At 36.9% G+C, this 13,463-nt stretch overlaps 2 protein-coding genes across 3 annotated transcripts in view; both read right to left on the bottom strand.

Moving 5' to 3' along the window:
* LOC147844367 (uncharacterized) overlaps window positions 1-13,463 on the bottom strand; it is a 768,760-nt gene that overhangs the window by 83,073 nt on the left and 672,224 nt on the right. The window lies entirely within an intron of this gene.
* adgrv1 (adhesion G protein-coupled receptor V1) overlaps window positions 1-13,463 on the bottom strand; it is a 269,966-nt gene that overhangs the window by 214,362 nt on the left and 42,141 nt on the right. For both annotated transcript variants that reach the window (NM_001001845.3, XM_087251637.1), the window contains 5 exon segments: window positions 16-286; window positions 4,030-4,592; window positions 6,209-6,322; window positions 6,414-6,518; window positions 7,890-7,985. In NM_001001845.3, coding sequence (NP_001001845.2) covers window positions 16-286; window positions 4,030-4,592; window positions 6,209-6,322; window positions 6,414-6,518; window positions 7,890-7,985 — 1,149 coding nt within the window.

Here is a 13,463-nt window from a genome sequence, read left to right as displayed (position 1 = left end):
AAATGAAGCACTTACTTCCATCGGCTCATCCACTTCAGCTCCTCCTTGTACAGATCCTGGGATCAGTTTGAGGAGAAAAGCCTCGGCTTCTTCTGGGAGGCTGTCCTGGGTGATGTTTAAAGGCAGTACAGCACTCATCTGGCCCTCAGAAAACCTCAAGGTACCTGCTGCAGGGTTAAGATCGGCAGAGACCGGAGATCTGTCAGTGGAGTTTCTTGTGATGTTCCACTGAACAGAAACAGCTCCGTGTGTTCCTCCATTCCTTACAATGATCATGCCTTCATATCTGAGACAAATAAGCAGAGATTAGAGATACCGCAGATAAAATGTTTACTACAGTATACTGCACTTACCACTGGCACTTAGGTTTCTTTTTTTAATTAACATTAAAACAAGACTAAAATGGCTAGCTTCCAGTGTAATGTATTTGTCCTTATTAAGAGTAATACGATGCACTGAAACATAAAGTAACAGGCAATCAAAAATGAACGATAGCAGAGCTTTAACACTGTAAAAATTACAATAAATCAAATGTTGAAAAGATAGTATTGCTTGGGTAATGTCAGGTAACGTACTTTGCCCAGGACTTCACTATCACATTATATTTAGTCAGAACAAAATACACCTTAAAAATGTTAAATGAAAGGTTATTTCCGAAATGGAAATTCAAAATGGTTAAATTTAGACAAATACAACAAATGTTTTAAAAGTTGAGAACAAAATTGGGGTAAAATTCTGTATTTTAAAGTGAGAAATTTAATGAGGATTCATTCATTCATTTCTTTTCGGCTTAGACCCTTTAATCGTCAGGGGTTGCCACAGTGGAATGAACCACCAACTTATCCAGCATATGTTTTACACAGTGGATGCCCTTCCAGGGGAAACCGGAGCACTTGGAGAAAACCCACACCAACATGGGGAGAACATGCAAACTCCACACAGAAATGCAAACTGACCCAGCCGGGACTTAAACCAGTGACCTTCTTGCTGAGAGGCAATGGTGCTAACTACTCAGCCACCGTTTCACTAATTTATTGAGTGTAAGACATATACAAATCTGTCACTACATAACAACTAGCTAAAGTTTCCTGAATGTGTTACCATTATGCACTATCATGTACTTGATGGTATTTTACACACATCAAATAATGACTTCAAAACACTTTAAACATCAATGCAAGTCTCATTTACCCTTTCACATGTAAGTTTCAAATACTTCCATTGACCCAGCATGAGATTTTTTATGTGAATTTGATTATAAAATGTGTCGCTTTTGTTTGATCAAGCTACTGCGGATCGCTGGAGAACTACAAATCCTGTCATGCACCTCACACACTTGTTCTTGTATGACATTAATTACACACACACAGCCGGAGGATCATTATGAGCTGCATGGTTTTCACTACATTCATTCTTACATGGCGGGGCGCTACACCTAAATGCATCCTGCCACGGCTACATCACAGCTTCTCATTCAAAACATTAATTCGTTGTTTTTTTTAATAGCGGGTTATAATCGCACCAAAACGTATTAAAAGGTAAGTGAATTATAACAGCGCAACATTTTCTGTAATCATAGTAGTGCTGCGCGTTATTTGTTAAACCTTTTAAGGTGACATGCATGCTGACTGACTGATGGGTGCGGGATGCGTGAGGCTACAATGTAGCTTTCAGTTAAGATGAACACAGTTTCCATAATTATACTTTATTTATAGATAAAGGTCTATGGCTCTGCATACAATGACTTTATCTTGCTAGAGTTTATAGCCATTTCACTTTACTTCAGGACGCATTAATGCCACTCTGTAGGTCTATTGGAGACATTCATACATATTCCTAGAAAATCTAATAAATGTTGGAGACATATTCGTTACATAAACGCACTAAATCGCTCTTCAGCAGCGTTTATTTGAGAGCACACAAGAAGATCTGTGCTTGAGTAGCGTATCTTTTAGGGGGCATGCAAGAAGTTTTGAGCACGAACAGAGCAAATCGGTACTCAAGCAAATATATTTGCACGCTCATATTACACAAATGCAATCTCGACTTGTAATACTGAGCTCACAACATTTGTCATTGAAATAATGTCATACGGTAGTTGGCAGATCTGTGTAAAAGGACTGTCGCCAAAGCTGGAAAAAATCCTAGTGGAAGCACTGAGCTATATACATTGACTACAAATACACATTTGCATGCACACACAGTGCTGAGTCTTGTTGTTCCTGTAACCATTACGAAGCATTTTTCCCAATAGTATCTGGATGCAGCCTTTATGATGCAAGCTAAGATTGCATCACTCCTCGATGCAATTTCAGACACAATGCACTCGATGGAGTAAGTGATGTCACTGTGACGGGTAGGGTCAGGGGTAGGGTTAGGCAAGCACATTAAAAAGCATTGGATGCAACTCAGATTGCACTGCACTAGGTCTGCATCCAGATCCCTTTCATTTTTCCTTACCTTATTTTCCCATGCCATGTTTGATCTTTGCTTTCTTTACTGTTTTTGTGTGTGTGTGTGTGTGTGTGTGTGGTGTGGGGGGGGGGGGGGGGGGGGGTTATGTTAGCTGCCTGAACCAATCTCTTGCCAGTTTTTTTTTTTTTTTTTTTTTTTCTTTTGGATTGCCTTTGATAATTCTGTCTGCTCCTGTGATAACCCCTGCCTGCCTGCCTACTCTTATTAATACAGACTGCACTTGAATCCTCTCCTGGTTTCCAGCAGGGGGTGGTATTGTTGTACTGCGCCTTTAAGGCGAGTTCTGCCCGCCTGCTGTTTCTACGTGCCTTCCCGCGTGCTTTAATTTCCTCCCTCGGCTGCGTCAGACAACAGACAGACTTAAAGGAAGAAGATCTCACGTATCGTTTGTGAGAAATACTACAGTAAGAACTACTCTTTACTAATCAGTACTGTGAAGTTGCATTGATAAGTCACACACAATATCGTTACAAAGTTCACGTACGCGCTCACACACACACACACAGACACAGAGATACACACGCACACCGCAGCTGACACACACACACAGGCAGGCAGGCAGACAGACAGAGCGCGCTTAGCTTAGCACTGTTTTTGCACTCAAATGTGACAGGATACAGGCTAACCTCCAGTGCTGTGTGGATATCTGTTATGCTAGTATCCAAAAACCTGATTTAACTTCCACAAACCGGCATTGAAGCGTCTTCTTTTATAATTGTTCTGACACGAGGCTGTGCAGATGAAGTAAAGCTGATGTAAATCGCTGTAATTAATTACACACTTGCACTGTTTTAAAACACTTTAAACATGTGAAACTTACTCTTAATCACATTTGATGATGATTGCTGATCCTAGCGAACAGAACAGACCTTTTTTTATTCCTGGTTGCTTTGCGTATGTCTGCCTGGTCTTGTTGACATATACACGTGACTACCGGAACATGTTAATGCGCGCAGCTGTCAATCAATTCAATGGGCGGGGGGACCGCAGTTGCGGTTGGTCTGAAAACCGCTCTAATTGGTCCACCGTTTTTATGTTGTTAAATTGAAAAAAAGGGACTGGGTGTGTTTATATCACCCCAATATGTTGGTCTATACACTATATATACACATATGTTTGTCCAAATAGCTTAAAAAGTTGATTTTTCACCATAGGTGCCATTTGATTGGCTAAAGAATAATGCTCTATAAGTTAATTCTCTAGTAACCTAAAAGTGTGTATCTGATGTGAATAAAGCTAATAAATAAAAACTTTTTACAAACTTTTTACAAACTAAAAATGTTATTTTTGCTAGTACTTGTGTGTATTTAAATATATTTAATGAAACTTAAAATAAACATTATTTGTCTGAAAACTTTGATAAATTGTGATTTTTAAGTGTCGTGCACATATTTCTCTCTCTTCTCTCTGCTTGAGTCAATGTGGAAAAGCAGATTTGAATTTAGAAGCTGATGACACCATGATCATACCCTTCAGGGACAAGCCTAGACAGATCACACTGCTGTGATCATACACATCAATGTTATAATTCACTTTAAAAAGCACTCCACTCACATGAGGTTTAGGTCTTCATTAATGATGTGTGGCTGTATAGGGGAAGGACTGATCGACAAGACTCCATAAGGCTTATCATTGGGTTCAATGGTCACGAGTGTCAAACTTGGAGTCACCAGCACTGCATCACCCAACAGAGTCTCTTCCAGAAGAACCACCTGGAAAGACTCTGCAATTTCAGGAATGTTGTCATCTCTAATGCTAAAACGGAGGTCTGTTTCGTGGACGCCTGGAAGGAAAACAACCATCCTCTCTGTCTGTAGATCCACAAAGTCTGTCAGCGGTGTTGCACTGGCTGCACCATTGCCCGTAATGATTGCATACGCCACAGATACTGTTTTGTCATCAGATCCAATCAAAAGACCATCCTCAGTTCTACCACGTGTAACGGTGAGAGAGATGACGCCGATGTTCTCCGGCACCACTAGTGTGGATTTGGAGAACCGGATGGGAGCATCATTACGGGAGATCTTGATCTGCACACTGCTTCTGTTAGGATTGAGTAAAGCTCCTCCGGCTGCTTCTGTCAACTGCACCGTGAAGATCTCATCATCTTCTGGAAGCTGGTGGAGGTGTAAGATTAAAAACAACAAACATAGACTAATGAAAAATATCTTAAATCAATAAGTTCAATGCTTTTAATTAATTTTAATAATTTTTTTTATTAATAATGAACATGCACAATAATCAATCGAAAAAAAAATTATATTTAGTGTCTATTCAGTAAAAATCATGCCTCTGACCAAATTCAGCATGTTAGTATTTAATTGTATTATTATTTTTTTAAATAACAGTTTTATAAAATACACACAGATTGAGAAATACAATGAGTATTGTCAAATATACAATCACCGGCCACTTTATTAGGTACACCTGTCCATCTGCTCAACGCAAACTTCTAATCAGCCAATCACATGGCAGCAACACAATGCAGTTAGCCATGTAGATATGGTCAAGACGATCAGCTGCAGTTCAAACTGAGCCTCAGAATGGGGAATAAAGGTGATTTAAGTGACTTTGAAGGTGGCATGGTTGTTGTTGCCAGATGGGCTGGTCTGAGTACTTCAGAAACTGCTAATCTACTAGGATTTTAAAGCACAACAATCTCTTGGGTTTACTGTGAAACATCCGAAAAAGAGAAAATGTCCAGTGAGCATTACGTTCTGTGGGTGCAATTACTTTGTTGATGTCAGAGATGAATGGCCAAACTGGTTCCAGCTGATAGAAAGGCAACAGAAACTCAAATAGCCACTCTTTGCAACCGAGGTAGGCAGAAGAGCATCTTTAAATGAACAACACTTCAAACCTTGAGGCGGATGGGCTACAGAAGCAGAAGCCCACACCGGGTGCCACTTCCGTCAGCTAAGAACAGCAAACTGAGGCTACAATTCACACAGGCTCACCAAAGTTGGACTATAGAAGGTTGGAAAAAAAGTTGCCTGGTCTGATAAGTCTAGATTTCTGCTGCGACATTCGGATGGTAGGATCAATATTTGGCATCAACAGAATGAAAGCATGGATTCGTGGTGTAAGGATTTAGGAGATATAATTTCTCCCACTTTGGGCCTATTAGTATCAATTGAGTATCGTGTTAACACCGCAGCCTACCTGAGTATTGTTGCTGACCTTGTCTATCCCTTTATGACCCCAATGTACCCATCTTCTGATGGATGGCAGGATAACACTCCATGTCATAAAGCGTGAATCATCCCAGACTGATTTCTTGAACAAGACGGTTAGTTCACTGCACTCAAATGGCCTCCACAGTACCAGATATTAATCCAATTTAGCACCTTTGGGATGTGGTGGAGATTCGCATTATGGGTGTGCAGGCGACAAATCTGCAGCAACTGCGTGATGCTGTCATGTCAATATGGACCAAAATCTCTGAGGAGTATTTCCAGTACCTTGTTGAATCTATGTCACAAAGGATTAAGGCAGTTCTGAAGGTAAAAGGGGGCCCAACCAGGTACCAGTAAGGTGTATCTAATAAAGTGTCTGGTGAATGTATATCCATGGAACTTTCACTATTGCTTTCAGGGGTCAAGAGTCTGGTAATGTAACTGTGCCACATTATTAAAAAAAGAAAGGAAAAAGGGGATATGTTTCGAATTAAGTTCAAGCATTCATTATTAATGTGATTTATTTTATGCCTATTAAAGGAAAAAAAAAAAAAAACCTTGTCATCTTGTATCATGATGCTGAAAACTACAACAGATCGACCAGGAGGAAAAGTGATGTTCCCCATGTCTGGGCTGAGATCCTCACTGGCAGGATTTGGACCTCCAAAAATCTATGATTTAATTGCAAACAGAATATTCAATTTATTTAACAGAAATATAATCAATCAAATAAAGCAGATATACATAATGTGCATTACTTACCTCAAAGTTGACAGTCACAGTGCCATAGGTTCCTTTCTCTCTCAGGAGAGTAAGAGGCACATATTGGCTTCTACCTTTTGACTCCTCCACAGTAATAAGGGAACTCTTAAAAGAGAAACAAAAAAAGCATCATTCAGTGGTTCACATAATTTTACAGAACACATTAAGTGATATCAGGAACTGCTTTAACAGATTATGAGGTATGATGAATAGGTCCCCAAGAGGGTCAAAGTGTTACTGCGATTAGTTACAACCTTGATTAGACACATCTATAGACTCAAAAATTTCAAATGTATAGTATTGTTTGAAATGAATTTTTTGAAATGTATTCATTTTGAACATACATCTGCCAAGTTTTCACTGTCACCTGAAACCTTTTATAAATTTAACTTAAGATGCAGACGATCCAGGTAATTTTTGCCTTCTTGGTCTAAAACCATAAGTTATGATTAATTTTTCATAACATTTTTCAGGTCTTATGAAGCAGGGAAGATGTATATTCGGATGTAGCTTTGGTTAGGAAGGTTGGAGCTAAAATGGTGACCTTCCTGGAGCAGCACGGTGCTCTGTCGATACCTGACCCAATTTAGTAGATCAGTCTCATGCAAATATTCATTAAAGGTTTATAAAACAGTAAAGAAGAACAATATCATATGAATGAAATTACAAATGTTGCAGGGGCTCTCTAATTGTTTTGATTTTTTTTAACTTTTTGTGGCTATCATAAGAGACGTGGTGTTTTACAAGTTACATAACACTTCCACTGCTTTCTTTAAGTGTAAAAGTAGAGGCTTGGACATTTATACTGTAAATGCTGGGTTCCACTCAATATATATATATATATATATATATATATATATATATATATATTAAGTCTATAAGTCTTTTTTGGGGGGTGTATTTTGATATACTGCAATATGTATTCATATACATTTTTATGTAATGCTCATGTATACATTGTATACATAGAGGGCTGCCAAAATTTGGTGAAAAATCATGTCTGGCATCTTAAAAAAAAACATTGACAGGAAAATTAAAATTCTATATTTTTGGTTGATTAAGAAAAAAACAGGAAGAAGCTATGTCAATATGGTAATGTAAGCAGTCGGTTTCCATGACAACACTGAAATTACATTATTAACCAGCTAATCCATTCAGTAAATGGCCTGCCTTTTCCATTCGGATTCTTTGGAGCTCTGCAGTTTCCCTGGACTCCCATCTCAGCAACTCTTTCTCTCAGGCATCTGACCCACAACACTCTCACTTTCCCATCCAATGACCCCCTACTCCCCTGAGTTAATTACCTCCCCCCTCCACACACATACACACACACACACACACACACACACACACACACACACACACACAGAAAACAAAACAAACAAAAACACTTCGACCTTCCGAGTACGCTCTGAACAGCTTCTTCTCACTGTTCATTCAGAAAAAAAAAGAAAAAAACTAGAGAAAGAAACATACCGAGTTAAAGGAAATGATCCCGAAGGCATTGTCATTAGATAGGATGGTGATAGTGGCAGTGTTTGGAGTTCCCACCGTCACACCATTTGATGAGCTCTGAAAAAAAAAAAAAAAAAATTTTAGTAGTTTGACATTTAAAACATAGTTTTAGTAGTTAGACATTTTAGTAGTTTGAAATAATATAATGTATAAGAAATAATATATAAATAAACACATTTGTAAATAACAGATAATGTACTGGCAGCCAATTAGGTTTTTGCTGCATAAAATAAAACACTAGCCAAAACAATATGTCACTTTAAAGGGGTGGTCTAGAATATAATTTTATGGCTTGGTTGTGTTTATAAGATGCCAAACAATGTGTGCTCATGCTTCACTTGAATGAAATCGTGTTAAATCGTGTATTTTTTTCTCACTTTGATTATACACAGCTACTCAGCTAACATGAAAACGACTGATATATTTCCTAGGTACTCTGAAAGGCCCGCCCTTAAGTGACTCTGATTGGTCATCATCATAATGTGCTGCGATTCGCGGACCGACTCCACGTCACGCCCGTAAAAGCACGCGCTTTTCTACAGTGTAAAACAGGACAAAACAAATTATACAGGTTATTTTTGTTTTATTATATTATATTTTAATGACTTCATTTGCTAAAACAGCCAACCACAATAAGTGTAATACTGCATTTGTAGCCATTTGTTTTACTTCATTTTACTCTTTTTTTACCGAAGATTTTACATGGTTTAACAAAAAAAAATAAAATAAATTCACGGGGCTTTTGTACTTCCATGGTAAACCACAATAATAATAATGGTATGATACATTAGATTAACTGTGTTTTTGTAGTTTAAAATATGGTAATCAGTCCTGTTTAAACAAATAAATACCACATTTTTCTGTAATAAACCATGGTTAATTTTTCTGACTCAATCTTAGTTAATTAACAGAACATTTATTTTCTATTTTTAAATAAAGTCATCATACACAAAACTGATCTGATGTTTTAGATCATTCATTCATTTTCTTTTCGGCTTAGTCCATTTAGTAATCCGGGGTCTCCACAGCGGAATGAACCACCAACTTATCCAGCACATGTTTAACGCAGCTGATGCCCTTTCAGCTACAACCCATATCTGGGAAACGATGTTAATCATCTGATGTTTAATATAAAAATGATCATACATGAAACACCTGCGATCAGGGCAGCTATTTTAAATTACTGCATATAAAAGGCATTGGACACAAAACCCCTGCGGTATCTGAAGGTATACAGGTATCTGAAGCAAAAGGTTGTTTTCACAATCTGTGCATGATCTGTGACCTATGCAAATTCACAGATAGGCCACGCCTACCTGATGACGTAGTAGCAGTTACGCTGTACTGAAACCCCTAGAAAAAAGTGCCAGCAGTGATTTAAGGCATAAATATTAAAAAATAAAAACATTAATCACAATATACGGAAAACTGTTTATTTACAATGTACTCTGGTCTGATTAACTAAACTTTTCTGCTATTTGACAGCCTACAAAACTTTAGTTTATGGAGATGTGACGTGACACAAGCCAGTAAACTACCTGAGAACTCAAAAGATGAAGTGGGCTAATTTAAACCCCATAGCCTTGTGAACCAGATAAACAATGATCTTTAATCTTTATCTTCTTCATACATTATTGTCTTGCTCAAGATGTCACTGTTTGCGTGTGTTTGTCAATTATGCATTAGGGAATTAATTTGTAACATTTAAGTTGTATTCAAATTATCTGAACTTCCCATCATTATACTTGTAGACTATAGCTGCAATCTTTATTTTGTTTTCATTTATGCTCACATTGTATATTTCCCTTGTGTGCATAATGCAGTTTTGTATGTCTGCTTTTGTCTGAAATCACTATGTAATTTGTATAGAAATTATTTACCATTTCCCTGGGGAGGAAAAGGGGAGCTTGTGACTGATACTGAAAGCATATTGGAAATATTGACATATCTGCATATAAAAATAAATAAATAAATAAATAAAAATAAATAAATAAATAAAAAAACTCAAACATGATGCAGATTGTTTGGGAAAATTTGGGAATTCTTAGATATTCAATTTGAATTCCTTGTATTTATATTTTTATATTTATTTTGTCTCTTAAAGTGCTAGTAACAATTTCCTTACATATTTATCATACTTAAAATCCACAGTTCCAGCTAAAATTCTTCTTTAAAGTTTTATTAAAGAAAAAAAAATATCTGGATGGCTTTAATGTATAAAAGTTAACAGTACTGTTTTTATTTCTGTATGAACTATGCCTTTAAGCAAGTCTCCTTTTAGTGCCTTCAGCTTGGATTTCAGTTCATGCCAGTGGTCTTTTGTCACCCTTAAGTTGGACCATTCTGCCAGCCTGAGGTTCATTTTTTAAACAGCAGACAAGCAGACAGTGGAGTCATGACCTGTTGTCATTAATCACTCACTGTCAACAGTCTGGGACACCACAGTAAAGAGAGGCCCTCAAATGAGACACTGCTTCAAGAAATACACTGCTAATACAACACTTCAAGTAAATGAGAGCAACTTTTTAATATTGGAGACACTTCAAAATACCATCTCATTTTATTGTTCAAAGATGCTTAAAAGAGTGGTAAAACAACATTAGGACACATATACACAGGGCTGGACTTTAACTTTTTTGATCACCAGCCACTGTGGCTAGTAGTTTTCCAACGTTACTAGCCACTCGTCATTTTTACTAGCCACAGTTTTTTTTTTTTTTTTTGTTGAGAAAATATATTTTATATGCATAAATTGGACTTTGGCATGCTAAAAAATGACTTGATTTCGATTTTGTGTTATGTCCACATGCCTCCTCATTCATTTCACTTTTTGTGTGTTGTGTATGACCTTTCTTATTGTGCATGAACAAATGGGTTGTGGCTTTATAGTGTCACATCGCTATTAGTTCAATTTCACATGATTTTTCAGGGCTCAATACTAAAGATTTACCTTTTTTTTCTTTTTTTTTTTTTTGTCTGGTCACAACAAACAAATTATTTCCTTGCCAAAAATTTTAATAATGTGTCAAAATATAGCTGTATACATACCGTCACCTTAGAATTATAAGGTTCTATCAGCCTTCTAAATGATATTTAGATATTGAGCTTCAAAGTTTTTGCATTATATAGCAAACAGTATGTGTGTTACATTTTTTTTTTAAAGTCTTAAAATGTAAGACACTTATATATATTAAAAAAAAAAAACATCCCAAAACATAATTAAGTTGTCATTTAATAAAAATATGTCAATAACTCAATTTTGACAAAAATGTCATTGTTGTTACCTTATAATTCTAAGATGACAATACAATTTTTATTGTCATGTGTCTAAAATCCACAGTAGTCTGTCTGGGCTAAAGGTCCCAGATCACTAGTTAACTATACACAAATGGAGAGTTAATCTCTTATTAAAGCAATATTATTTTAATGATAATGAAAGGATGGCCGCGCGCACGGTTAACGTTAGGCCCATTAATAATCTGTTCATGGTTAAAGCGGCTAACAAAAAAACCTGTAGCTCTTGAAAGCAGCAGGACTGTGGCTTCACGAGCACTGCTTTGTTCTAGTCTATTTTAAAGAGAACCAATCGCACCAGTTGCGTTTATAGGTGTGATTGCTTCATGCAAGGAGCTTTTAAGCACTCACGTGCATCACATCAGCTGTGCGCGCCACACTCAAACCCTCATCAGTGAATGAGGACAGCCTGTCTCACAAATTGATTAATCATCTAAAGCTGCGGTCACATTAGTTTGAGCATGCGATATTCTGTCATGTGGCGCTGCGAAAAGGGGCGGGATTAAACAAGTTTATTAGGCATTTAAAAAAGTGAGCAATTGCTCCATGTTTTAAATTTCTGTCCAGAGATGTCATGTTTTGATCCTCGATTGATCTCACGCAGTCAAGTGATGTGATTTCGCAGGCCAGAGTTCAGCAAGCTTGAACTTTGCACTGCAGCAACCTGCGAAATTTGACGCATGACCCTGCGTTTCTGGTCTGACGCATTCGCGTGCGTATGAATGGAAGTCTATGGGGAGTAAAATCAATGGAAGTCTATGGGGAGTAAAATCAAGTGTGACCGCAGCTTCATTCGGTATTCACATGCTTTTTTTCGCTTGCATGGCCAGTTATCAGTCGTGCTGATCGCATTTGCACGCATATTGACAAAATCTTTAGTGATAAGGCAGCACTGTCAATTTAAAAAAATATTTTCAACCAGCCAAAGTGGCTGGTGGAGGTGGCTGAAATCTACCCTTATTTGGTGGGTTGGCGGTGTTAATGTCAAACCCTGCATATAAATTATATTATTTCAGACACTCCACTAGACATAATATACCACATCTGCAGCAAAAAATAAAAAATAAATTATGATAATGAAATAAATAAAAATAAACAGAACAGTCCAATTTTGTAACTATCAGCATCAACCAAAAGAGAAATGACAAATTTGGAGTTATGCAGTGAAGGTAAGTCAATTATGTATATATTTAATAATTAAAAGTTGATTCCTTTTAACAATAGCAACTTGTGAAATAGATAGATGCTTTAATAAAAATAATCATAATTAAACTCTCATTAAATGCAATCTTTTCATACTTTCCATACTTCATACACATGAAAATAACAAATTTGAATTTAGTTTATTCAATTTTTGATGAATTTTATATTATCAAAGTAATAATATCAAAATACAAAGCAGAAAAAGTGGGAATGGTAAATGTTTGATATTTCCCTATGCAACAGACATGACAGTGCTTCAGTTGGGTAACACCATAACAAGGAGATAATTCAAGTGCAAACATAAAAACATCCTCTTTTATTTTAAAATAAGACTTTAAACATCTGTGTTACTCCTGTGGTTCAGCACTGCTGGCTCTATAAAGTAGCCATGCACTCATGTACAACTAAAAATATGTTCCCATGGATATGTTTGTACTATGATTTCTCACAAAAACCATAGTGTGTCATATTCACTAACCTTGTTTGCATACAAACAAAACCAATGTAAAGCTGTTTTCATGAACAAATCATGATTCCTCAGCAACATTTATTTAAAATGTATTGTATGTGAAACAAACATTCTGTCTCAACTGACATGATTTTATTCATATTTATTTATTTATTATTTATTTGGGTGTGTATGTAAGTGTGTGTACTTGTTTATGTGGTTTACAAGGACACAACATTGTACAATGGCATGGGCATGACCTAGAGTAGTCAAGATCTAGTGGATCATCACCTTTCATCAAAGTTGACCTAAAACGTTTTTGATCCATTTTAAATCTTGACCACTCAAGCTGTACAATTAAGGCGGTTTACGTGGACATGTCTTGTGTCTTCATAGATTTCCTATGAAAGATGGGTTTAGGGGTATGGTTAGGGTGAGGCCATATAATAATTGTTTTGTAGTACAAAAGACATTGTGCTTATGGAGAGTCCTGTGTGAGGGTATGTGTGTGTTGGTGCATAAACAGGCTCCAAGGAGATTTTCTTGCTTTCCTTGATGTAGGAAGCTTATTTCCAGGACTGTGCCTTTGT

This window comes from Danio rerio, chromosome 5 (assembly GCF_052040795.2).
Source record: "Danio rerio strain M-AB ecotype USA chromosome 5, GRCz13ab, whole genome shotgun sequence".
Classification (NCBI taxonomy): domain Eukaryota; kingdom Metazoa; phylum Chordata; class Actinopteri; order Cypriniformes; family Danionidae; genus Danio; species Danio rerio.
The sequence above is the reverse complement of the archived record's forward strand: the minus strand, read 5'-3'. Positions and strand labels throughout refer to the sequence as shown.